Source organism: Orbicella faveolata, unplaced genomic scaffold (genome assembly GCF_042242905.1).
Source record: "Orbicella faveolata isolate gen_17 unplaced genomic scaffold, um_ofav_v1 contig_2, whole genome shotgun sequence".
In the NCBI taxonomy this organism is placed as follows: Eukaryota; Metazoa; Cnidaria; class Anthozoa; order Scleractinia; family Merulinidae; genus Orbicella; species Orbicella faveolata.
Window position 1 is genome coordinate 9,551,811 of NW_028301547.1, and position 27,899 is coordinate 9,579,709.

General features: G+C 38.1%; 2 protein-coding genes across 2 annotated transcripts in view; both read right to left on the reverse strand.

Annotated features, from left to right (window-relative positions):
• Positions 1 to 771: 771 nt before the first annotated feature.
• On the reverse strand, positions 772 to 9,648 carry LOC149111890 (putative ammonium transporter 1). The gene is made up of 9 exons (XM_089289862.1): positions 9,540 to 9,648; positions 8,959 to 9,189; positions 8,314 to 8,420; positions 6,512 to 6,643; positions 6,042 to 6,171; positions 5,820 to 5,920; positions 5,292 to 5,430; positions 4,910 to 5,131; positions 772 to 1,267 (listed from the first exon to the last, which is right to left on the reverse strand). Exons 1-9 carry the CDS (start codon positions 9,625 to 9,627, stop codon positions 1,056 to 1,058), a joined length of 1,362 nt encoding a protein of 453 aa, XP_089145988.1. The 5' UTR covers positions 9,628 to 9,648; the 3' UTR covers positions 772 to 1,055.
• A 7,370-nt stretch (positions 9,649 to 17,018) lies between these two features.
• LOC110051123 (endothelin-converting enzyme homolog) overlaps positions 17,019 to 27,899 on the reverse strand; it is a 39,952-nt gene continuing 29,071 nt past the window's right edge. The window contains exons 9-20 of the mRNA XM_089289487.1: positions 27,419 to 27,647; positions 25,270 to 25,368; positions 24,904 to 24,981; positions 24,655 to 24,755; positions 23,774 to 23,832; positions 23,440 to 23,491; positions 22,925 to 22,992; positions 22,390 to 22,514; positions 21,899 to 21,964; positions 21,374 to 21,469; positions 20,808 to 20,884; positions 17,019 to 19,424 (exon numbers count right to left, since the gene is read on the reverse strand). Of these exons, the coding sequence (XP_089145613.1) occupies positions 19,325 to 19,424; positions 20,808 to 20,884; positions 21,374 to 21,469; positions 21,899 to 21,964; positions 22,390 to 22,514; positions 22,925 to 22,992; positions 23,440 to 23,491; positions 23,774 to 23,832; positions 24,655 to 24,755; positions 24,904 to 24,981; positions 25,270 to 25,368; positions 27,419 to 27,647 (1,150 nt within the window). The 3' untranslated portion in view covers positions 17,019 to 19,324. The remainder of the gene's footprint in view (positions 19,425 to 20,807; positions 20,885 to 21,373; positions 21,470 to 21,898; positions 21,965 to 22,389; positions 22,515 to 22,924; positions 22,993 to 23,439; positions 23,492 to 23,773; positions 23,833 to 24,654; positions 24,756 to 24,903; positions 24,982 to 25,269; positions 25,369 to 27,418; positions 27,648 to 27,899) is intronic.

Consider the following 27,899-nt stretch of genomic DNA (forward strand, 5'->3'; position numbering starts at 1 on the left):
ACAGAAACTAAAAATAGAATCTATCATTGCCAGTGATTTTACAAGCTCTGATTGCACCATCATCGATAATTAGCTAATCGATGATGCAAGTCATTTTAATTTATTCCCAACAGCGCTGTTTTAAGAAATGTCTCTCAATCTGTTTTATCGGAGATGAATGTATGGTTTTATGGGTATACAGCAGTGGCAACCAGTTTTAGCTCGATGTTCTATTAGTTTTCCTAACTCCTAATTAACAATTCGATTATAACCTCGAGATTTCTATGATGTGCATGATAGAAGATCGAAAATGAGAGCAATTAATCTAATTGTTTTAGTAGACGTCTATCTGAAATTTACTTCAAATAACGGTTTCCAATTATTTCTCGACGTATTATTAAACTTCGAGCCTTAGGAGAGAGAAATCGCTCGGATTGGATTGTCATTTGAAATTGCAGTTGTGTGCGCGCGCGTATCATTTTTTCAACGATTCCAAGTATTTTTATAGTCGAGAAACCGTAAATGTCCTTCTTTCAGTCATGTCAGGAATTTATTTACCATTTGCATCAAAATATTCCTCCAAAACTTTGGAAAAACGAAAAAGAAAAACCGTCGCCATTTCGTAGACGACATCCAGCCACTGCACACTAATGGCTGACAGCGTACGATCATTCAGCCAATCATATCGCAGCATTTGCATTAGTGTTCAAGTAGAATTCTACAAAATGATGGTCTAAACAATACTTGTGACGAAATCAAAGAATTGTCAAAAAGAACATTTAGACTGATTAATCAGTCTTGTAGGTTTATTAAAATTGATTTATTTGTTTATTTATGAGGTCATTACTGATCCTGATATAGACAAAAGATCTCGCCACAATTTGCTACTGTTTGTGCAACTATTCCCTGCTTGGTTAAGAATGAATCGAAGTCTAATTGACTTTTACTGCTTAAAAAAAAGCGAAGAGCAAAACCTCTGTTTTCAACACGTTATGCAACTGACGAACTTATCGGAAGAGAGCATTTTAAACTCTATAACCGCAAAACAATCGTTCGATCTTTTATTTCTCGTATTTTTACTTTATTGCTAGTTCTTGAGAGGCAGGCATGCTAGGCTGGCCGTTCTGGACTGGGGTTGGGCTAGGGTCTTCATGAGGGGAAGTAGTCTTAAACTGTAGGGTGAAAGGCAACTCCATTGTCTCTGCTGCCGGGTATTTGCCAGACCCCCATCCGTCTCCATAACTCTCCAGTGGGTACGCGGGCTCACCGTGTTTGGGAATGTCAAGACCTAAGAAAAAGAAGAATTTCAAGTCAAATTTGTGACTTGTTTCTTTTCATGATCAATGTTATAAAATCGAGTCGCTTTAGAGATGCAAAAAAGCTCCAACAAGAAATTGAAGTGCACCCAGCCCCACTTTTTTCTTTTTCTTTCTTTTTTTTTTTTTTTTTGCGCTAAAACGAATCTACTTGTTGTTTGAAATACTTCTGAGAAAAAAAAAATGGATTCGGTGGAATCCTCGATTTTCTGTGCCCCGACGAAATCTCGAAAATAGCACCAAAACGCCGTCCGAGTTTGAGGAGAATGGGTCCAGCGGCTATTGTGACTTCTACCCAGGAAGGTTGAATATCTCACGTCCTCTCATTTCCTTCAGGATGGTGCAATACACATTCGAAAAGTGCGCACAAACGCCTTCCAGAAGTGCTATTTTCTGTTGCAGCAGTATCCCAGATTTATAGCAAGATATACTGTACAATTTACTGACCATGATCAGTCAATGGTGTAATAAAGACGTAAACGATGGGTTGATTTTGTCGAACCGTAACAAACGAAGTGAGAACCATTGAAGAACTCTCACTGGAATTTGTTCTGCAGACTTCAAACGCTTTTTTGCAAAATTTTCTGATTAAAGCCAACCAGTAATTTGTAGAAATACCACCGAGAAACTACATTTTCTAGTCCCGCAGTATTTACAACATAGCCGACAAAGTTACGACCGATATACTGATATGTAAATAGGTCGCATCTGTACGCCGCCAACCAACACTTATTTCTCTTTCGATTTAGAAAAAATTCGAAGATAAATCCTTTAGAATTAGCAGGGAATACGAACCAGGGCGCTTATATGTAGTTTTATGCTCTGAGCTAACGGAAAAGGTGGGTTTTTCAGACTCGAAAACAAGACTTCAATCTCGCACTGGGAATGAATAATAAGATCTGCTCGCGCTTGTTGTAAGCTTACGCGTATGTTTTTGCGTTTGTTCTGACTTAAGAATATAGCAAGAAAACTCTATACTCTGGTATCGAGTTAATTTGTGAGTTTCTCAGACAATGGTTAATCATAACCAAAACCTGCTTTGATGGTTTCCTATTGTTTCTGCTTGTTTGGTGAGTTTGCAAAACTTTTGAAAGGAAAGTCTGAAGAGTACAATTAGCTCATCTGCATAGTGCAGCTCGCGCACTTTCAAGTCCGAGTCGGTGTTTTCAATTGTCAACAAATCTTGACAAAGATATCTTTCGTTATCTTTTGTGCTGAGATGCTGCAACAAATTTCACGAGCGCAAAAAAGGCTACTAACATCATGTGTGTTTCTGCAACAAAGCATAGTGAAGTTTTACACTGCGAAAATGAAAATAGACAAGGAGTTTTGATAACTCGATCAACAAAATCGAAATCGTTATTCCAAGTTGATTAAAGAAAGCGTCATTGTAACTTTGCTGATTATTTCTGTTTTTTTTCACATATTTCCAGCTTAGCTTTTAATATGTTCTCAAGCATTTGTCAATCTTAAACATATTTAAAAACTACAGAGTTATTGTTTGAGTTCGATGTACGCTTTCACACGAAAGTGCGGCGAAGCGGAAGTCCAATTTGTCATGTTTACTGACTATACAAAACACGCATCGGCGGGCGCTCTCATTCATCGACAACAGAGAATTTACTGGATTTTTACATAAATAAAACTGAGCAGTATCTACGGACGTAAAGTTATTGGGCCTTGATGTAACATCAATCGTTGCTTACAATTCAGGCGAAACTCAAACTAGCAATTATTTTGGTTTACTTTTCGGTCGCGATAGACTGGCAAATTCCTCGCAAGCGTGTGGTAAGAGAAGCTAGGAAACCTTGAAGTCCTAAAGCTCTGCTATATCTAAATATATCCAGCTAGTTTTTTGCTGTGTAATGGAAAAGCTGTCAATCTTTAACATATGTGAAATTTAAATTGGGGGGGGGGGGGGGGTGGGGTACAGCTCACGTAAAAGAAGCATCCGTCGGAACGCAACTTGGTCAGCGATATATAAAAGCTTAATGCGGAACATACCTAAATTCGACATGGTCTTTTTTCACTCAAACTGGAGCAGCTTACGACGAAAATACTTAATTAAGCAAAATTCCAACAGACGTAAACGCGTTGAGTTGTGGACCAAAAACATGAAAAATTTCGGGAATTTCGGACGCCATTTCCCCCGCGCGACATCCGCAGAAATCGTCGCAGCATGTACGTGCGTGTGCCGCAGGCGATGGCACAATTTGTTCTAAAAATAGAATTATTGTCCCATATCATGGGGACAAACCCAATACTTGAAATGGCGCGCGCTTACGGTCTCCGTCCCCGATTATGGCTCCTGGAATTACATGATAGCAAATTAAAATTGTTAGACTCAGAGAGTTTTTCGAAGGTTTGGAAATCAGCAGTGCGACAAACATTCTGTGCAATAGTGTCGAAGATATGACAGCATAACATTATCTGCGGACCGCTAGGGAACACATCCTTTTCGCCTATCTGACGAATTTCACTGCAAACTTTGAGAAAAATCACATTGGTTATTTGGAGTTACGACTTAAAACGTGCGGCAATGTGAAATCGGTAATTGTTTGAAATGTTTCCCAACCCTAACCATAACCTAAAAATACAGGTTCAAAGTGAATTCAATCGATCGAAGCCAGTGTTTTGGTTGAGCTCTCTATAATCACAGTCAAAGTATGGGCCAGACCAATTCTTAAATAAAACTGAGTCAAAACAAGTTTTATATCCATTGAGATAATGGACTAAACGTTAAAGAGAAGCTCTCTTCTGCGAAAGGATCAAATTTTAGAACAAAGAGCCGCTCAGAGAAGCCGCCGTAAGAGTAATTACGTGCGGAGGTTATCAAGTCTCGAAAACTGCAACACTTACATATAAACATGAAGCTCTTATAAACATGAAGTATTCCAGATTGTAAAATACAAACTGGATTTAGTAGAGCAACCATACCTTGACGAAATACATTCTCGCTAAAGACAAATGTAAACGGGCTATAAGTGGGTGGGAATCTCCTGTTTAGGTGACGAAATTACCATGCAGCTGACTCAAAGCAGTCCTCGAGTTTTCTTTCCTGCTTTTTGTTTGCCTGCTCCTCCACTTTCCATTCCTGATATACAAGCAGCTCGTCCGCAAGGAAATCTTCCCCGTCCTCGCTTGAAATATTGCAAATTGCTCTCAATGCTCTAGGCAGTGAGTTCACAGTTGTCGAACGTACTCGATAAAACGGTTTATTCCGGAGCCGAATCGAAACTTAACTCTGACTCCAGTGACGAAAAAGAAATAATTTTGAAGCAAAACTTGGATGTGTCAGTCCTAAAATATATTGGAACAATTAGTTTTGTTTTCCATTTCCTGGAGAAAATACAGAGAGCTGACTGAGGCGCTATTGTGATTGGTTCCTGGGTAGAGGTCGCGCAACAATTCAAGCGCGACTTTATAACTTAAAGATATAGAAAATGGAGGATTCAACCAAATTCAATTGGTCAAATGTTTTGAATAACAAGTGGATTCGCTTTAGCGAAAAAAATTTGGGGGTTAGGTGCACTTTAAATAAAAAGGAAAGGCGAGGACCGGAAACTGGACTCGTGATGGCTGTGGAACACAAACCTGGTTAGCAGGCTACTCACCTTTCAACTCTATCTCTTCGCTGACGCGGAGTATTTTAAAGAGGCGCAAAGTGAAGAAAAAAATGAAAGAGAGTAAAACGGACCAGGCATTGATAGCAAGCAGCCCCAGCAGGTTCCATCCAAACAAACGGAATGAATGTTCGTCGGCAGCATAAAAGATTCCAGTATCCTTGTTGAATATTGGAGCCGCCAGCACTCCCCAGATACCACCACCGAGATGAACTGCGGAAAAATACAATACAACAATTAAAACTAGTTCACATACATTATTAACCGCCAAAACAATGTTAAATTTTCTAACTGGATTTGTCTGTAACGACTACCTTTTCTTGAGGACTCTGGTTGTGAGAATAGAATTCCTGCATATTTTGGTGTCACTTACCAGCCACAGCATCCAGGGGGTCATCAACCCTTAAACGCAACATGAGAGTACTCCAAGCAACGTACGTCATGCCTCCAACGATTCCAATAACGAAGGAAGCATAAGGATGGAAGACATTACAGCCTGAGCACAGGGACACCTGAGAAACAAACACATGTATTCTAGTTTCTGTTAAGTGAAACACCTAGAGGTATTTGTACTCTTGTAGATGATATCATAGTCAGTTGTAAGTAACCCATGCCACCATCTTTGCCCATGTGGCTTATTACTACGATCTGCCGTTTACAGTCCCTGGCGAAGGCTAAAGTTAAGTATCTTTGCTGAGAAATGCAACGCAGTATCCTAGCCGGGGCTTTCACCCAAACCTCTTGGTTGAGACTCTAAATACTCAAACCGGTTTGTATATGCTACCGAGCCTTCGAAAGCAATTCTCTAATTTCATATCCATATACTAACAAATGAGCTATGCTATCAACGTTTTAAAAAGGAGGTATTTGAGAATAACCCAAGTAGCGTTTATAGTCTCACCATTCCAGTGAGTCCACCATTAATGGTAAAAAGCAAGCTCCAGTATTTCTCCGCATATCCCAAGCGCTTGATTAACATGGCAGTCAATGCACCCGCGGCTCCTGAATAATAATGATAAAAATAATAAAACAGATTTAGTGTCTTGAAACTGAAAGAAAAGTTGAAAATAGCTTAAAGCTGCGACATTTGACGTAATTTGAATGCATGGTAAGTATAGCTCACCTCCAATGACAGTGTTCGTAATGACCAGGGCCACGGTGTCTCCATCGCCCGGATTGGAAATGGACCCCAGGGAACCTCCGTTGAATGCCAGGAAACCAAAGAACAGAATGAATCCTCCCAAGGCTGCTGTCTTAAGAGTGAAAAAGGAAAAAAAAACGTTCTGAAACTCTGTCTTCGCCCAAAACGGCTGTAAACGTTGGAATATTGGTGAACATTAAAGGATAAGCATCTAAACAACGCTCACAATATAGAAGAGAAAACTGACGATGTGTTAGGCTGGCTTGAATTGTATTCTAGGTATTTTTTAAAAGCGAGGCACAGTATTTTGGAGGAGTGTTGACCTAGAACAACGCTCTCTCTTCTATTTACTTTAATATTCAGTGTTTTCTTGTGAGTTTTTCTGAGAATCAGACAAGTGTGCTTTCAATTTCCAAGAATGCAACATACTTGCACATCATCAACAAACGTACCGGGACAGTATGGCCTGAAATCGTCTGAGGGGAACCATTAACAAATTTTCCAATTCTTGGACCTAGAGTGGCTGCTCCGACTAAAGCGACTGCACCACCAACGCAATGAAGAGCCCCGCTACCTGCAAAATCCTACAACAACGTAAAAGAGAAAAATTAACGAACTCAAAAACATTGCAAAGGACCAATTTTATTTAGTAGTAATATTGTGCTTTTGGGTGATATATCGATGAGCATCATTCTATAAGTCACTTGAATTTCGCGTCTACACAGCATCCACATGCTTAAAAAGGTTTGCTCGTGGCACCAGAGGGGATGAGACAATGGGGAAGGCCAACAATAACTTAGAGAAGGTCAGCGGGGAAAGAACGTAAGTCCATGCTCTGACCTAGAACGAAATCCGATGAACGATGGCACAAGACCGCTCACGCTGGAGAGAGACTGTGCAGGTCTTTTGCGTCCTATGGCGCGTAAAGGACCGATGCGATGATGGCAGTCTACACACAAGCATCATACCAATCCAAGATTGTTAGCGGAAAACCTGTGTAGTACGCTGCAGCCTGTGATGTTTAACTCGATTCATACCGGGCCCTTTGTTGATTTTCTAAATTCCCAGAATATTTTGTACGCTAAAAATCTTTCCTTTTACGTAAGAAACGGGGACTGGCGACATCATGTCACGAGGTTATTGGGTCATGCTTTGGACACAGGGGCCAACTTGGATTTCGTAATATCGAAAAGGTATAAGAGGTTAAAGTCAGCGTTGTCACTTTAGGTTTCCGCCGGTCTGAGAAGTTGAGCATCATTCAGTTTTAGAGATAATCTCTTGGTCTTAACCAAAATGCGTACATTATATTTATTAAGGACGGTGCCTACTTTTGTTAGTGCGCACACGTTCTGCGCATCACGCAAGGCATGGTTTACGCGTCACGCGTGCGCTGGGTTGACATGACGCAATCAACTACGCTACCAAGTACACGACTAAATTGAAAGCAAAATTTTCCTACTGTGACCAAATCAAGTTTAATGAACCTGTAATTAAACCAGGAACACCAGGACAGCAGCATATCGCTAACCACTAACTGTTAACGTCTTCCAGCTGAAAAACTAGCAGTTATCTGTCGAAAATTATACTGAAATCCAACTGTAATCGGGTACCTGCAGATGGCGTAGTGCGCGCGCAAAACAACTGCGAGATACGCAAATGTTTTACTTACTGGGGAGGTGACAGGAAAAAATGTAACAGGCACCGTAAAAAGTTTACAAAAGGATCAATAACTTTAAAAAACGCGTGGTTACCCCTATATTTTATGTTATGAAGTGGAAGTGGCAAGCCTATTCAGCAGGTGATTAGTTTCTGGTTGTGAGCAAAAGATATTTAGACTGTATTTTAGCTGAAACAGAGCGTAGGGAAAGGCTGTCAGAGACGCTAAAAGTGCTGTTGCAGCGATTTTGTTATTAAAAACATACCAAGAAAATAATGGTTTTTATGTTACCATTTACCATGTAATTTTCAGATCTTTATAAATGTGTTTGCTTTTCTGTATGTAAAGGCGAATTCTAAAGAAAGCTGTGAAGAAATATCCTCTCCTTCTATTTTCAGAAAAATGCTGATGTCAGCATTTTTGTTGAGATTCAAGGCTAATTATCTCGGAAAAAAAATGCGTGGCTACCCTCTTTTTTCTTTGTGGATTCCGATAGCCCTTGCAAAGATCTACTTTTTTCGCAAGGTCCTAACCTGGCGCTAAAACCTTTGTATTTAGTAGGCACCGTCCTTAAATGAAAGTAAAATGACCGCTTACCTGGTATGTAACATTAATGGTCACATTGTCCTTAATATAATCGACACCAACAAACAGCCAGCCATTTGAATCCCATGCCCAGTGAGTGACTACTGGATACAAAAAACCTACAAGGGAACGGCACTGTCTTTGATGTCGGTATAAGCTAGATCCATTATCATCCTATGATAACTAAAAGTAGCAGATTTACAGCAACAGGATAAAAGAAAACACACATGAATCCTACAGGACCATCAATCCCCAACGTTCTTTTGGAGAGCTTAACGTCACCATATAAAAGGTTTAGCAGAATAATGGCTCTGTATGTGCTCCTTAATCTTTTTGTTCCTCTTTCAGTAGCCGTTCATGAAATGACCAAGTTCTGCGTATCTTGGAGAACGTGAACCACAACAGCTAATTGTTAATGTTTTTTTCTTTTGAATTTAAAGGCCCTCATTACATATTAGCCTAAGCACATTTTTAAACCAGTAAGCAATTTGAAAAGATCTACTGAGACAATTGCAACAAGATTCCAAAGTAGACTATAAATCTATCTTTTATCAGGTGACGTCTTCGGCGTCAACGTCGTCATTCCGTACGATCCTTTACAATCTGACTCTATAAAGTACGAAATATATTGTAACTTTTTTTTTTTTTGAAACCCACCTGTTAGAAACACAGAGTACATAAGGTAGGCGTTGAACTCAGTTCTCTCTGCCATGGAACCGCTGACAATTGTTGCCGCAGATGCCGCAAAAACGAATTGGAAAAAAAAGTGAGAGTATTGGTCGGCTGGTAAATCTGCCAGTGCGAAATACTTGTACCCAATAAACCTATTGCTGTCAGCTCCATAAGCGAAGGCGTACCCGAATAACCAGTAAGCCACCGCACCAATAACTGAAAATAATAAAGTATTACTGCAAACATTAAAAATTGTTCAGATCTACATCCTTGTTCATGATTTTAAAGTGTGCTAGATTGAAGCTTCATGAGCATTTTTTATATATATAAGCCGAAAAGCGATATTTTTGTTTTGTTTTGTTTGCTTTGTTTTTATCAGTCCCCCACCTCTCTCGAGGTCATGATTTATAAGAAACTGGGGACAAGAGACGAGAAGAGACGAGAAACAGAGGTGGCCAGAGAGACGGAATTTGAGATAACATGCTAGCTAGCTTTAGATCTTCCACGTCAAAAAAAGTGATAAATGGTAAATAAAAACATTTAAACATAATGTTTGTAGTACTTACACACGTCCAAGAAATTCTTGATCAGGATGTTTGTTGTGTTCTTTGATCTAACTGAACCGGCCTCTAAGAAAGCAAACCCTGCCTGCATAACTGCAAGGAAAAGATGCTGCCCAAGTCATTATTGGAAATTAAGTTAGACAACGTTCAAGCAAAATTGAAGATCATTACAGGTGACACCAAAGTGAAAGCTTTAGCTAGTTCTATGACAATTTTATGACACTGTGAGTGACTGTATGTGCTTTGTATGTCTGTGCCAGGGATTATCTTATGGGATAAACGGGATTTTCGAGTTAAATTTTAAGTAAGAAATCAAAAGATTTATTTTTGTTTCCTTCGCCTTGTTAGAGAAAATTAAACGAAAAAATGAAAAGATGAGACACGAAGTGGTGAGAAAGTTTTTTTTTGTATTTAAGGCGGTACGATGGACGCAGTGCAATGTGAAGTGGTGAGAAAGTATGAGAACAAAACATTAGCCTTATAGCCCATCTCGTTACATTACTTATTAATTTTATTTATTTACCTAATTGTGAAAAATATAACATATGGTGGTCTGACTTCTGCACGAATGAGTTGTGACAAAATCCTCAAAGCGCTTTTGAGTTATTAGGTTATTATAATTTATGAAAACAGTCTTACTTTCAATAAGTTAAAGTTATAATAACATCCTGTACCTTTTTGTTCTAAAAGAGATTTTAGTATGGAGATGTAGATGTTTGCGACTTAAAAATTTTTCAATATGAAAAGCTGCGCTATGAAAAGCCGAAGCAAAATCAAAGTGCAGTTACATTTAATATTGATTTTTTTTTTTTCAGAAGCGTTCTCTTAATCAATTCGATCAGACTTGCTACGAACTAATTTTTCACAAGTATTTTTCAGTTCCTTTTACTGCGATGAACTCGTGAACGTGTGGTTGAGAATACCTCTGCAATAGAGCGCCAGGCTGTTGACATCTTTAATTTGCGAACGGGAGTTTGAGCGTGATGCTCAACGAGTTTCCCGTGAAAATCTGAAAGGTCTCTGAAGGGTCTCTTGGCCGAGACGAAACGCCGCATCAGACTCGCCAAGAACTATTTTTTCACAAGGATTCGTCATTTCCTTTTATTGAAATTACACTCGTTGTTAGAAATAGATTGAAGTTTGGTATAATGTTTAGGGTAATCGATATTTGCTTGGAAACGATGAAAAAGATTACAATCGGGAAAACTAAACAACCAGCCAACGAGGCTACCAATCTACCAACCAACCAAACAGCTAACCAAACGACCTGCCAGCCTATCAACCAACTGACAAACCGCCAAATCAACAAACCAACCAACCAATAAATCTACCAACCAATCAAAGTTTCAAGTGACTCGTGGGATATTCCTCGGTATACCACTCGAAAGCGTTATACATTTATAACTAGCTAGCTGATATCTTTTCAATTGGGAAAATGTTTCACTGGGAAAAGATATCTAGAGGACTAAAAACCACCTAAATTACCATAAGTCGGCCTAGAGACCCCGCGGGAACTAAGGAAACACACTCCTGAGACAATGTAGATCTATCTTTTGCTCCTTCGTTTTTTCGGTTACGAATATAGCCCCTTTTCATATACGAAGCTTTATGTTTGGACTGTTGCAAAATCTGAATACTGCTGAGGGAGCGGCAACGGCAAGGAGAGCGTCACCAAGCAAAACATTGAAGATAGTATGAAACTTCGGTGAGTGGCTCAACTTAGTGCAAGGGTTTTATTAGCTAGCGTTGACAAAAAGTATACGTTTTTTAGAGTGACCTCCTTTAACAAGCAGCACAACGGCTTAACCTCCCTAGTAGGGAGCTTAAGCAATATCGAGTTATATTCTCAGTTACCCTAAAAATACGAGGTAGTATTTATAGGAATAAAGATAAACCAACCTTGTTTCAGGTTTGTGTTTCCTCGGTTCCCGTGAGGTTTCTCGGCCGATTTATGGCAATTTAGGTGGTCTTTAGCTTTACTACTTTGTCCTCTGTGTATCTTTTCCCAATGAAAAATACTCCTTCGTATTTTTTCCCGCTCAAATGCTTATACTTCGACTGTTGCGCTCATTTGCGAGTTTTAAATATCGTATGCAACGCAACAACAACCGGGTGCTTGCATGGCACCGCATTTTTGACGCTGACGTCGGCGTTACGGCGAGCCTGACATCAAGCGATTGAAACGAATCATGCAAAGTGTAATGGCCAGCGAGGCAGGCGAGCCTCCCCCTCGAACACTTACCACGCAGGCTATGTGTAATAGCCATGATGATTTTAGACATTTTCACACTAGATAGAGAGTGGAAAGAGTTAATGTGTGAGATTGATGAGGACAAAAAGTAATATGTGACCAGTAAAAAGTAATCAAAAGATGTTTTGTTAAAAAAAAAAAAAAAATTCGTGAAACGTGATCGCCACTCCTCAGGTGGAACTGATTGTACCTTTGTTCCGAATTCGTTAATATAATCTAAGAAAAAGAAAAATACAAATTAATCGATCCACATTCAAGTATGAAATTATTTTGCCTCAAGTTCATTTTTTCACAACATATACATAAGAGCATAAACAGTATGATACTATATGCTTCCATTTGTGAGCGACTTTACACTTGAAAGACATCGCTTGGTAGATCTTAGTAGGCCGGCCCTTGAGCACGGAGTAAACAACAAAATGTCATAGTAAGTAATATTCTAATTAATGAATTATGGAATCAGCAATATTTTGCGTTCGATCACCTACTGAGAACATTGCGCTAGCCCGCGACATTTGAATAGCAATAAGGATATTTATTTTAAAAAGAAGACACCACTATTTTGTGGAAGCTAGCCGGAGAATGGCGTCTCCCCTGTATGCCACGAAATCGTATCAAAGTTTATGTGGTAGAAAAAAAAATCAGTGAAAAGAAGAAGAAGTAATACAACAATATGAATAAATTAGCCAATTAGTAAAAAAAAAAAGCCTCGGAATCGGCGGGCTTTTTTTTATTATTAGTAGCAGATAGTTTTAAATTAAAGTGGATCATTGAGCTGTTACATTTTCATTAAAATCGATCCAACAAAATAAAATAAATAAAACAACAACAACAACAAAAACACGGAACATTTTTTTTTTGCTTTCGAAAGCATCAAAGGTAACAGTTATTTGAATACTTTATGTGACATCCTTTTGTGTTTGTAATGCAACGTAACGCAACTTTGTACTGAGTTGTCAAATTTAAGATAAAATTTTGCTTTCGTGACTTCAAGCCGTCAAAGAGCGGAATTTTATCTTGAAGTGAATTTTTTCATTTTGTGTTTTGTTGTCGGGGTAACACCTCCGTTTCTTGTCAGAAATAGTTCAGCCAACCATTTTAGTTGAGAAACTTGCTATTCGTAACTTATGCGAAACATCAGTGGTTCGTTTTCACAATCAAGGTCAAATTGAGTGCTTTAACACTACTCGTTTCCTGTTAATGTTTTCTTTGAATTAATAAAAAAAAAAAAATTTCCATCTAAAATAATTATTCTATTATCAGTACTCAGGACTGACGTGTTCAAAAACATGGGAAAAAAAAAGTTAGCAGAAAAGCACAAGTCAGAACAACTATTTACCAACGGTAAACTTTGCTGGAATGATACGGAATGTAATGTACAGAAGCCAAAGGAAATGAAAGAAATTCAGAAGCAATGAACTTTGCAATCCTGTTCCAACAAAGGTCTCTCGAAATCAAGTCTCTACAATGAAACCAATGTAGAGGTTCTTGATAGCAATGATGTAGAAAGAAGCAGATATTGACTGACACATTTTTTTATGGGAGAGGAAGAAGCGAACGAACCGAAAGTATCCTGTAAATCCAGTAAGTCGTCATATGTATATAGAGCTGTAAAGCGTAAATCGTAGGCGCTCTCTTACGTAATCAGTGTAGCAAAAGCCAACTGACCAAGACGGAGGCTGTATGAGCTAACGCATTTGAAATCGATCTATTGTCGGTTCTGTCCTTGTGCATCGATACGAATGGTGATAAATATTGTGCTTTTCGTTATTTAGCTGTTTTTTTTCCTTAGTTTTAGTGAGCTCATAGAAGTCGTTTTCAAGACTTTCTTGAAATGTCGAGTACTTGCTTTCTTGTTTGAAAAACCGACCATTTTTATTTTTATTTCCTCTGGCAAGAAACCTTCCTGCTTGTCAATACTTGAATCAATCGTAAATAAACTTGGCACGGTGGCCCACTGTGTGCCAGTGCCTGATATAACTAGGCAAAGCCGTCTCTGTAGAAAAATAAATCGTCTCCTCTGTGTGATGGTTCTTGTTTTCCATAAAACTAGAATCCTGTTGTATTGAAATGAGCCTTCTACAAAGAAATGACCCCCTCCGTATAAATGATCCCCCTTTATGGAAATGAGCGTACTCCGTGTAAATGATCCTTTGTCCCTAGTCCGAAGAATCAAGGTACTAGGTGCTAATTCCAAGTTCCCTTAGCTTCACAATCTCCATTACATTTTCCTGCCGTATCAGATAATTTTAGTTTTAGTTTTCTGCATCTACGCCAAATTATTGCATTAAATATGGTACAAGATTGCATGCAACCAGGCTAGGGATCACTTGTTTATTTTTTTCGTGTGTTTAAAATGTCTACGGATGTATGTGTTTGCGAAAGTCGAGCCTAGTTTGTTTCGATCTGATTAGCACGTTTTGTATAATGATACGGACATTGACACTGGCTGGTTTCGTTTCATGGCTTCCTTGACACTAGCTGCTCATACCCTCCCAGTGGTTGGTTCTGCCAGTGTCAGGCTTTGGACATGCTATTCTCCGTCCAAAGCTTCTTTACTCCTTTTACTCCTAGCATCTCCACTTCTCCTTAGTTTCGGTTAGGCAGTTCTCAGGGTCTGTTGTTGTCTAGTTCTTTATTCATCAAGAGTTCATAAGTGACGACTCCTCGTGTTGAAATTCTCTTTGCAGTGGACTTCGTGTTGAAAATATCCTCTACAATGGTGACTGAAGTCTCTATGATTTGTTGAACCACCATGACTTGGTTAACCGATTTTTTTTTTTTTTTTTTTTTTTTTTTTGATCTGGATCCAACGCCGTCTCCGGCTACGCCCTCGACTGCTCAGGTGCCAGTGACTTCAAAGAAATCTGGAAAGTCTTTCAAGATAAGAGAACAACTTGAATTAGAGTGGTTCGTTGTCAACAGCGGCCAGGCGAAAAAGTTTGTCCCACTGAAAAATACAGATAATCCACCAATCACTGGTCAAATTAATTTACATTCAATCTATATAATTATCATACTACCTGGGCTGTCAAATCCGTGTGTAATTTCGTGTCCAATGACCATTGCCAGTCACCCGTAGTTGAGATGTCTAGAGGGACAGCATCCTACACTGAGTTTTATAGATAATTAGAAAATAGCCCAAAGAAAATACACGCACGGATTTGTTTAAAATCGTGTTTCTATTTAACAATTTGATTATGAGTTCTAACTGATTTCGTTTTAAGCAATAGCCCTCAAATTTGTATGGTTTATATGCTGATAAACCACGCGGGATGTTGGAAGAACTCGAGAAGAATTCGTAAATCATGAGCCGCAGGCGAGTGATTTACGAATTCTTCGAGTGTTTGTTCTTTATATAATAATTGAGAAGACACGCGAAATTTCCATGAGTTTACTGGCACAATAAACCATAGCTGATTGACCAATCAGGGCGCGCGCATTCATTTAATTATTTTATAAAGCGTGATAGTTGACGAGGGCGCTGTTTGAAACGAACTGGAACATTCGCATCCTAAAGCATGCAAGATTATGTGTTAATTTTAAGAAGTGGTGTTGTGATGTTTCTTTTCTGAAACCAATCAGAGAAAACAATTATTTTGAGACTGGGAAAAGTTGAATATTTTAAATAAATTCATCTCATAAACATTTCGCTCATCAGGTTTCTTCAATTTTAGGCAAAGCAATAAATTCGTACCACGAAATAATTTTGAAACCAATTTTGTGTTTGGTTTAGTCTTGTAATTGCCAGCTGAAACCTGTCGAGTATTTTTTTCGAGTCTAATGAAAAAGAAATATCTTTTTCTTTCTTCTTCCTGCTTTCCGTACCTGTTCATAGCCTCCACAAGACTTTTCTCTACCTTATCCTTTACCCAGTAACGTGAAATATTAAAAAAATTCTCAAAACTTAAAAAAAAAAATCAGAGGGAAAACGTTTGTTATATTGACGTCATCTATGCTTCTATCCTCTGATAGATCATAGGTTGGAACCAATTGAAATGAGAGAATAATTTGACTTACAGTCAAACTTGTATTAGAAACCCTCGGAACCCATGCTAGTGTCCGCTTAATACAGGGTGTCCGTTGAAAACAGGTTTCCTCAGAATTCTTCTTAGAAGGGTCATATAATATTCGTCAGTATCAAAAGACCTTGCAAGGGTCAAATAGCATTCTCGTGAACGGTTAAGAACTCTGAAATACCGTATTTCCATAATTAAACAATAACAAGTATATGAGGTAAAACGTTTTAGGTATACTGTAACAGTTTCTATATTGATCGAATCATGTAAAAGTTTACTAAATCAAACAAGAACAAGAGTTCTATATAAACAAAACCGAATAACAAAATATTGCATTTCTGTTACAGCTCAGTTTGTTGGCAAACAACTTAAAGGACCGATCTGCTAAAACGTGGACAAAAAAAGTCATGCTTTTTTTTTGCAGTGTCTTTTTTGGTTTCTAACAATAGAAATGACCGTAAAACTCAAGTTTAAGGTGTCAGCGTCCGCTTAACAGAGGTGTCCGTTGAATACAGCTATGTTTTACAGTGAATGTGGGAAAAGAAAAATGGGACTTGCACTGTATGCTGCCCGTTTAATTAAGGGTGTCCGCTTAATGTGAGGTCCGCTTAATACAGGCTTGACTGTATTATATAATTTGGAGTGGAGATTGGACCTGAAACCTTCGATATCAATGATTTTGCATCAGAGAGAAACCTAAAGAGTTTCTAAAAACCACACACTTAATTTCGTTACCAAGGCAATAATCGTTACCAAGGCTATAATAAAAACAGATTTGGTTTGATTCGAAATGATTTTCCAGTCCAGTTAAGAGCCATAGTTTGCTTCGTCAATACCCATCACAACTTCTCCAAAAGCACAAAATTGTCATTTTTTCAGTTTGCAGCACTGTCAAATATTGATTCGCAACATCTAACATCAATCTTATGTCACTTTACTAATTTAAAGATGGTTTCTACCTAAAACAGAAACAGAAACCAAATCGCTTCTTTGTACCGAGAAGTAATTATTTTCACACTAAAAATAGCACTGAGAAAGAATTCAGAAATTCGGAAATTGCAAATTACAGAAATTAAATTTAACAAGGGTTTCGCCGCTGACCTAAGGACTCGCAATTTCCCTACTGGGTCACATAAAGTGGTCTTGGTGTATTCATCAAAATCGTCACCTCCTATTTTGTCATTTCCAGTGAGAGAAAAAAAACCGCCAGAATAACAAATATGACGATTTAATGTTTGTTCTTACCTAACAATCAATTAAACACAAAAATATACTTTGCATCTCTTACCCTATAGTGTTACATACAGCAAACAAACTAACATACTTTACATTTACAACAATCCGTGATTTTACTCGACTGTAAATAAAAAGCCCACCTTGCTATCTTAATTTAAATCAAAACAGCAAAATATTACAATAAGAAATCCTGTAGTTTTGTCGAAAGTTTTGAAGCGACATGAAAAACAGAAAATGCAAAGTCAATGGGGGACAGGGTCCCTTAGAACTTGCTGGGATTCCTGACAATATGGTTGCTGACATTTAAAAATTGAACTATAATACAAAATAAAGCAATGAAGACTAACTGATTTTTCTATTTGAAATCAGATGAAATCTAATTAACGAATAATGGTTGTTAACTAAAGAAAAAAGAAAAGAAAATAATCCACAAACGTTAACTACTCAGTTATTACAAACATTACCAAACACATTTATTAACATAATTAAGCCGTTTTTATAGACCTACGCTAATTGAAAATAACAAAAGCAAAACACACGCAGTTAGGTGCAAAAAGTAAAGGTAGGTAAGGTTTGCATAGGAGCCAAGTAGCCCATCAGGCCAGAGCTTATCCCCTATTCTGTAGCATGAAGCGACTAGGACTTTTTCTACTCCCCCCGGGATGGGATGCTGGTCTATCGCAGGGTTACCCCTTGCATTAAATTTTCCGGTACTCATTTATACAACTGGGTAAAGAGAGGTACTGTGAGGGTAAAGAGTCTTGCCCAAGAACACAACACAATGTCGCTGGCCTGGGCTCGAGCCCGGACCACTCGACGCGGAGACGAACGCACTCTGACCATGAGGCCATCGCGCCTCCCAGTTAGGTACAAAAACGTAACTGAAATTATGTCAAATTGCAAAGCCTAAAGGCTCCTACGCTTTTGAGAAGATTTTATATTATCACTTGTAGGGAGAATCCTTAATTGGACTCGCATTCATACATTACTTAACCTACAGAAATCCACCCAATGTAGCCTACGAGATTATGTTCTAGAAAATTAAAAACTATTATTGTACTTCCTCAGTAGTTTAAACTGTGGCTCAAGAGAATGGAACTTATGACAAGCTAGCCTACTTAGCGTTAGGGTTACCTGTCGTGACTCGTAACCAATCACACGTTTCTATGGAAACCAACCATGCAGTTCAGAAATTACCGGCTTGTCACAATTTCGATACCTAAGGGTGACAACTCTATGTGGGAACTGTTTCACTCCTACGACGATGGAAACTCTTTCTTGACCTTAGAATACAATACCCCGAGAAAACACTCCACTCACAAAGTTAATAAAAATGCAAGTTCAAAGCTTTTGACCGTTTCACGTCTTCAGTCCCGTGGCAATAAAAGATTGGATGTGTGGGGCGGGGAACTTATCGTACCCACCCCTTCCCCCCCCCCCCCCCCAAAAAAAAAAAAAATTCCGTTCAGATCGAGAACCCGTGGGAGCTAAGAGATAAAAATCAAGTAGGCCATCCATATAAAACGTCGTCGTCAAGTTTTGAATATTGATGAGTGCTGCGACCTCCGTCCTCGTATTCAATAACTTATTGCCACGTGACTAAACAAGGTTGCCTAGCAACTGAGCAAAATTATAAACTATTCACTCCTGAAATGAGGGCGGAGTAAAACGGCCCGAAGTTTGAAACTTTTCAAAAAGGTTTTAAGAGTTTGGATAGAAATACTCGAGTTTAAGGTGGCCCAGACTAGCCGTATGTATGCCTTATAACGGGTGGACTTTCCACAGTTGCGTCCGTTTGAGTGAGTTCACTGTAGTCTCACGGAAAATGGAACTGCGCATACTTAACGTTGCTATTCATTCTAACAGGGTCTTGATAAGACTTGGTTTTATTTTTACTGTAAGATTAGAAATGACTCTGGCTTTATAAACACCTGAGGTCTGAGAGCTACAACGCTTATTAAGAGCTTAAAAAATGGGCTGAAATTATAGCTTAGATTCCAGTCAGCAACTTATCCAGACCCTCTAACATTGTACCCGTTACGTTATTGCAATAGACCATATTCGTATTCTCGGTATTGGACTGTAACTAACTTGCAATGGAGGCTCAAGCTGCGGAATATCATTAAAACGAAACTAATGTCATTTGCATTTGAAGACTTTCCGCATTAGCCTCAGTTGCAAGCTACGGTTCTATTCCAATACTGATAATACGAAAATGGTCTGTAAAAATGCCCAAGATGTAAGAATTAACCACGAGCAAAAGTAGAAATAACGACCCGAGATTACCACACCGAGCACTTGGTATACGGGTTCATATTACTTCCACGCTTACAACCAAACGCGTCTGCAAATTTCTTAAAGTTGGACAGCGGACCAAGCACCCTGCGAAAAAATGGAAGGTATGTGAACAAACAAGACTCAAAGGAGGACTCTAAACTGGTTAAAAGTGATTCAAAGATAGCATGTTGCTCTGGGGTAGAAAGTGCACAACCAATTTTAATAACGTTAGTCTACAACAAATCGTGTCTACTTCTGGCATAACGGCGTGACAACACAGACCCAAAGGAAGGTTATTTGAGGGTCTGTAATGTCCATGAGGTTTAACCATCATCCATGAAACGGCCTAAAAGCTAATAGTCAAATATGAAAGCAAACTACCGTAAAGAGAGACGGCTAAAATTAGTCTTTAAATGTCTCAACATCTGCTGGCTCAAAAGCTAACGGAGAATTGAACAATGCCTGAAATACTGTACCAAGTTCAGATCAGTTAAAATTTTCCCATACAAAGTTAGGCACAAGTTCTTAAGGCAGAAATATTAACAAACCAGGGAGGCGGGCACCAAGTCGGCATATCAATTTGTCATCATGATGCCAGGATACGGAGACGAACTGCTGCCAATCAACCTTCAACAATCAAGGTCTCTCTACCCATTTTTATCATACTAGATGAAATCATCTTGAATTCGATGCGCCGGGGACTAAGCTTAAAATTTTAATTTTTCTGTTAACAAAAAAAACATATTTTAAAAATATGTGTTTTTTTTTTTAGCTCATGGTGGCTCAAAACAGTTTCCAGCACTCTCCAAGAGATAGAGTTTATGGGTAATAAATTATAATTATGCACTCTTTATCAATTGATGCTATAGTCATGGTATAAATAGACCGCCCAATCATTGGTGAACACGTTATTATCATTTCTATGACACAATAGGTTACCATAGTACCTGTATGACATGCTAAAAACGCTCTTAATTGTAGCTTTAAGAGCATGCTATTCGAAAAAGGCACAGTGAATGTTTTTTTATATATATTATCAAATTTTGATTAGCAAGATAAGACGTAGCCTTTAGCAGAGGTTTCAAAATATCTGTCTACGGAGTTGAGAGTCGCCTTAAAGTTTTGAAAATTTAAGTTGGCTCCGAACCTTATGAAAAGAATTTTTTAGACTTTGCCAAAAGTTGTGTTTTATTCTGTTAATCAAAATTTGACAATATAAAAAACTGCCAGTGTGCCGTTTTTGAAATATAAGTAAAATTTAAAATTTTTCTTGTAATACATATGATAGGTTTTTTTCTAGTTTAGCTTAGTTTGTTATTGATTGTAAAGCCACACGTATGTTGTGACTAAATTCTTAATAAAGACTTCTACTACTTAAAGCTAAAATTAAGGGGGGTTTTAGCAGGTCATACTGATGCTATGGTAACCTATTGTGTCACAAACATGATAACCACGAAACGTAGCGTTGAAGAGTTGAAAGATTCATACCTGTATTTTGGATATGAATGTACGTCATTCTTCAACTGGAAAAGAGCAGCTTGCTTCTTGTAGACGCTACACCATGGCTAACATGAAGAAACAGAGTCATATAAGAAGTATTGCTGTAAAGAAAATACTTTCCGACCAACGACTTTCATACGTCAGAGGACAAATGTTACCTATTCTTGAAGTATGCGAGGTTGACCTTCTTATTACCAAGTCCTAGTTAGAATTTTCATCTCAAATTAGAGACGAGTCCATGGTGGTATAGTGGGAAGTTTGTTGGGTTAACAACGATTATTATTTGCTTTATGCAGTGATATTATTGGTCCAAACTGCTCGTGCATTATCATTTTCCAATCTTGTATTGTCCATAACAAATTAACGAGACCAATTTTGACCCAGTAATGACGCAACCGAAATGGTTACTAAGCAACAAGATCCTCCAAGGGAAAATTGGGCTAACAAAACAGTTTCATTTTGTCTCACTTTTTTTACCTTTTACCCAACGTTACATGCTACTACAACGTCTAATAATTAAAAAGAATTCAAATGCCAAAGAGTGGCAAGCCTACCGTAGCATATCCGATAAAGAAAAGCTGGTCCACGCTGAAATCCAGGCCAGGCAACCGTTCCTCTTTTCCATTGTCGTTGACCCAAGATTGATAAGCCTAAATATTCAATTAGAGTGGATCAAGAAGGAAATTGTTAATGTATAAGGTGTTGAGTGCCAAACAAGCATATGACCTTTCAGTAATAAAAAAAAAAAACGCTTAACGATTGAATAAAGTTTGATTTCGGTTGCAGGTAGAAAATTACAAGATAAATGGAAAGAGGCTGACCTCTAGACGGTTACATTCCATTTACTATATTCAAGATAGCGGATCCAAGATGGTAACTGTTCGATGTCATAGAGGATCACAAGGGATTGTTTTGTCCGCTTTTTTACTTCGGCCCTTATTTTTTTTTGCTTTTATCCCTTTGTGCCAGTCTAAAACGCGTTAGGAAAGGTAAGTACTTTATATGCTATTAGATAAACATGTCAACTTTATCTTCAGTTGACTAGAATCAGAAAATAAATTACTTAAATGATGGCTTACCTCATAAGCAAGCTTTATCCCTCCATTGTCAGCTATGTTTTCATTCAAAGTTTGTTTGCCATCTATCTGCAAAACAATAATACAAGACAAAGTTGTTTTACGTCTTCTAACTTTCAAGTCTATGGGTGGGATCCTATGGAATGTGGGACTATTAAAGAACAATGTATTAAGCAGGTATACAATTTAAAGGAGGTTCTAACTAACTTTCAATATGTGGGTGGAATATGTCAGATTGTAATTAGAACATGGTGGAGGCATGTCAAACAAAATGTATGAAGCCCTTTTATCTTCTAACAGCTGACAGTGTGAAAGAGTAATGACCTGGGCCGGGAATGATCAAAAGAAAGCCATTGAGCAGTACTTTCAGGGAGTATAATTTACAAATCAAAGTGGTTCTAACTGTAAATGTGTGATGAAATGACAAAAGACTGTGTGACCACTAATTAGGATTTTTAGTACGTTGTCAACGTGTGAAGTTTTGTCTTGCTTACATTCTCTCCAAATACTTGGTATTTGTTGTATTGATTTACTAGACATTCAGTTCTTTCCACGAAATCCAGCTTCGAACGGAAAGACCACCAATCCTTCACATTTCCATTTTTATCAAACAACCGCCCTAAAAATGCAAATTATTCATTATTAACAGCTTTTAGAAATTCCACAATTTATCCTGGAATATTTGAGTAATATGACGGCTCTTGACGAGGGTAATAATCTCCCGTTGTAAAAGTTTGAACAGTGCCTGCTGCGAATTTCCATCAGACTTCTAGAAAGACAGTCAAATACCCTATACAAGTATGAAGTTTGAATCATGGTACAGGTTTGAGAGGTCAGCTTTGGAATACGGTATGGAAAACATACATTTTAGTCATAAATAGACCAAGAGGTTTTACAGTCTGGGCGTCTCACTCCTACCAAACATTCCGGAAAGGCATGGGAGGGGAATGGAAAGTAGGGTGCAGCTACAGATAACCCACCAATTACTGATCAAATTAATTGACATTCATTATATATAACTATAGCTACCTCTGCTGTCAAATCCGTGAGTAATTTCATGTCCAATGATCATCGCCAATGATCCATAGTTGAGATATCTAGAAGGACAGCATCGTACACTGAGTTTTACTGAGATAACTTCTTATACTCCACGCAACTTTGATTGTACAAGAACGGCTCTCAATGAGTGGCAAGCAGTTGATGGGCAACGTCGAATGTGACAGTCTGAATTTGTTTTGAATTTTAATAACGTTTAAGTTAAAAACTATTTTTGAAACTGATTAAAAAAGGTGTTCTGATCTCTAAATCATAGCACTTTAACATAACACCCAAAACACCTTTTTAGATCAGTTTCAAAAACAGTTTAACTTAAACAGTTTTTGAGTTAACAAGTTCTCTGATCGCGCAAAGAGCATTAACATAGTTACGTTTGTCGTGTTATTAACTCGACCAGAGAGAAAAGAGGAAAGAAAATAGTTCGTGTATCTCTTGACCCCATACCAGTCTTTCTTAGCATCCTAGTGAACGTTTTCCTTATTACTTACTTTGGGTAACCTTTTCTGTAAAATGGAGATTGCAGGATTCCAGCCAAAAATACTGCGAAGAAAAAACAATAATAAGACGAAATAATTATTAATTATATAGATTTACCAACAATTTTTTTGTAATTAGACGTTTGTCGTGCTGCATCATCTAGCTGAACAATTTTTAAAGAGGTAAATATCCAAAGTCTTTAATTTGGCAAGAATTTTTGAGAAACAAAAAGAAAATTTGTTCTTGTAGACCGAATGTTATTTCTTTGATGTTTATTCTCTTTATTTGAAGTACAGCGGCCAGTTTCCAAAAAAACGTCATGTTTAATGATGAAAATTAACCCACCTATTCGGTTTTGTTGTGGACTGTAATATCCATTGACCTCTGCAGGACTTTCGGCCCATCTAAGGAGAGCATGCAATGGTTAAACGGCATGAGAAATACAGCATGACGCTGCAAATGGTAGCAAAGCACAGAAAAGTAGCAGAAGAGAAGATAATCATGTGTATCCAGGACTGTGGTATCGGCTACTTATCAGCCTGAGTTCCCTGCACGTGTTAGTTAAAGTTAACTCTCGTTTCCTGCAAGTGAAAGTTAACTTTGGCCATGTTTACTCGAGCTCGTGACTCGAGCACCTAGTGCTCGCATGTTTTACAACATGTTTCCTTCCTCTCACAAACACAGTTATGTAATTTTACAAAGCAAGTGAAATAGTACTAGTTTCCTTGTTCTACTTCCTGATTTTTGCCAGAGTCAGAATGAGTTAGAACTGAATGTGCCAGCGCCGTACGTCACTAACTCAACAAAGATTCTCACTGAATATATAGTCAAAGATACTACAGTCTTCTCAAATCATATCAATGCACAGACTGGCAATGTACCACACCTGTTTTCTATTAATTTTGTAAGCACGGGGCTTCGGATTAAGGCTTCGTGCAATGAGCCATTTTTGAAGTATTTAAAAGTCTCACATGGCAACGAGGCTGAGGGAAAAATAACATCGAGATTGAAGGATGAACAAAGGATTTCTCTTGTTTTAGCTCGCCAAGCCTCGAAGCCATATCAGAATATTTCGAAAATGGCCTATTACACTTTGCGCAAATTTTCTAAATTATACAGATGTAGTTTAATCTACTTTGTTCGACCCATAAAAACTACGAATCCAGTAAATGTTTCTCCACGGTATGTACTTAACAAATAAAAGCCCCATAGAGCTTCATTCTTACAAATCTTTGTTGACCGGCTCGCGAAGCACGTCAAAACTTTTTTGCACAATCATTCTGTTCATTGCCACGTTGTTTTCAAAATAATCACTGCTTGCGTTTAACTGAGGAAAAAAACAAACATTCAGAGTAACATCAAGTCAACAGTAGTTATATGAATGAGGTATCATAGAAGATAAGACAAATATATCTTATGCAGACTCTGCTGATCAGAAGGACAAAGACAAATCTGGTGTGTGGGTGATTACTCACCGTTGAGTAATGGGTGTCAAGTTTGCTGTCGTCTTTGATATAAGGAGGGTAACCCACATCCTCTTTGATTACACGGGCCTGGATCGACGAAAAACAAAACAAGGTTTTATTACATAAATTGACAACCTAAATAATGTACCATGTCCTAAGATCAAACATTCGTTGTTAGATTTGTCTGTGCTTTCTGTACTTTTTATGGCTGTGCTCTTCTCATTGTTCCTCATGAATGATAATGTCGTTGGGGGAAGAAGAGCCTGGCGGTGCCTTCTATACACCAAGGTTAAATAGAACTAACTAAAGATTATGGACGACTAAATAATGAAACGACCTATGAATTTGCGGGATAGTTTTTTGGCTTTTCTGTACCTTTTCCTTGGCGGATTGCTTTGTCTCGTAATCCATCCAGTCTGCAGACTTAAGGTTATCAATGAAAGCTTTGCGAAGACGAGAAGTCATGTCTTTTACCTAAAAAATGATAATAAAAAAAATCACCAAAGCTTGGAGTCTGATTTACTGCAACTAGAGACATAACAGAAAAACGGAAAAGCAATCACCCCGTCTCCTGCATCTTCAGTGTTACATGATTAGCAGGGGACGTTAAAGAACTCACACACTTAGCGGAAAGTGTAGGGCACGGAGTCCCCGGTGTTGTGGTCTGGCCTTATTTTACGGGTTGGTGCTTCACATAGGGTTAACCTCAAAGCACCTTGCCCCCTTGGACAGCATTATCCGAGAAAAATTGCCATGCATGCTTATGTTTAATCTGTCTTCAAAATGCTAGGGTAGCCGCTGACACTACAGACTCGTCTTTCTTTGATAATAAAAGGACTACGTTTCTTTATAATGTGATTTGTAACTTTTTATCGGGAGCGGTAAAATTAATATGACAAATTTGCCCTTCCAAAACTTATACATAAAAAGTAAAGCAAATAACCTAAAATTGAGCACTAAGTATTGACTGTTTGTAAATCATACGGGCTACTAGAGAACCAGAAGAACGTTGCAAAGAAAAGCCGTTTGGAAAAGTAGCAATTGCAGGAACAAAAAACCGTTAACACAACAAAAATACTCCAAGGAATAATTCATTTGACTGTAATTTACTGAGAAAATCGCTTTCCTCATCAACGCTTTTTGTCTCCTTAAAAAATTACGGTAAGCGATAGACATTGCAGAAACAAATTAAGAAACTGATGGTTTGTCAGGACTGATAATTTATATATCTCTATAATATAGATAGGACCCTGCGCGCTCTGATTGGTCAAAAACCTATGTTTTATCAGTTTATATAATAACCCAAGTTATTCTCGCATTTTGAGTGGTTCTTGCCTATGATCTATTAGAAGACAGACGCACGATTGACGTCATCATTTCAAAGATTTTCTCTCTGTGTCTTAAAATGGCCGAAAGTTTTGAGAAGTTAGATGATACTTTTCGTGACTGGGCGAAAGATAAAGTACAAAAAAAGTCCTGCCGAGACATTGAACAGGTACGAGAAGGGAGAAGAAGAAAGAAAAAGCCGTTTCTTTTTCAGAAAATGACTCAGAAGAATACTCGAGCTGTCTCGGTCGGCAGTCGAGCGAGACTAAACCAAACACAAAATAAATTACTTTAAGGTAACTGAGAAACCATTGCTTTGTGTCGAATTTAACAAAACCAATAAACAAAATTATTATATCATTAATTTATTTAAACAATTCAACTTTTCTCAGTCTCTGTTGACACAGACTGGTGTTGGGAATGAAACATCAAAACATTACGTCTTAAAATCACTTAAAATAGTCACATAACCTTGCTTTAATATGCGAATGTTCCAGTCCGTTTCAGGACACAGCAGCGAGCAAAGTATAGCTAACTACAGCTCACGGCCAACTGTATCGCAGCTATAAGATGTCTCCGACACTATGTTAAACTTATTTGAGAATAACCAACCACAGAAGACACAAATTTCTACCGTCCCCAACGGTCCTTTCATTTAAAACTCGAATCGAATGGCCTCCAGTGTTGACCGAAACCGCAACTTTTTTTTTTCTTTATTATATAAAACAAATAGATTCCATGTTGCCGGGCGTCTGTTCAGTAATAGATCACAGAACACGTGAAAATGTAGTAAGAACATCATTGACACACTCGGCTATCGCCTCGTGTGCCACTTTTTTGTTCTTACCACATTTTGACGTCATCTGTGATCTGTTACTGAACAGACGCACTTCAACATGGAATCTATTTGTTAATTAAAACACAGAAAAAGCGTGTTTTATTGTTTTTGCCTATATCATAAAGCAAATGAAGGAGCTGCACGGTGAAAGTTAAACAGATTATTTCTAATTAATCAATTACGACTAACCGGGTTACCGAAAAATCGTGAGTGGTCGCTATTTTCGGCAGTTCATTGAACTTAAACCTCGTATTCTCAAATGTCCCTCGTGTTTTATCACAGTACACGGCTTAGGCTTCTTTATTTGTTAAGTGAACCCATCATAACACCTGAAGAATGTTATTCAAAGTTGCATCTTACCGTTGTTTTTGTAGATTCGTCAAAATTCGCATCCACATACAATCTCCCTAAAGTCATTCCCATCGGTTTCATCATGCTCTCCAGACAGTAAGACCACCTTTTATATTCTCGCACTCCAATGATGGCCTTCTGGAATTGTCGCTTAGCCTGGACAAACTGAGAAGGCATTGACATAACGTACTTGTCCACAACGCGCCACATTATGTAGTTCTTGACAGTATCTTCGGATCTTAAGTAGAAGGGAAACAGGAATCAACGTTCGTAAAACCTGGCATGTAAACATTTCATTCTGCCCGCGTAACACAAGTTACAAATTGTTAATCGTGTTGGCTACGTTTTGGTAATTCATCATCGTTTTCGCAACGCTATTCAACTGTGACGTTACATAATAAAAAGACTGACAAACATAACAAATTCCTTTCGCTCAGGCGTTAAGTAAGCTGCATGATCTACCACATTCATGCATGTTTTAACTTGTTCA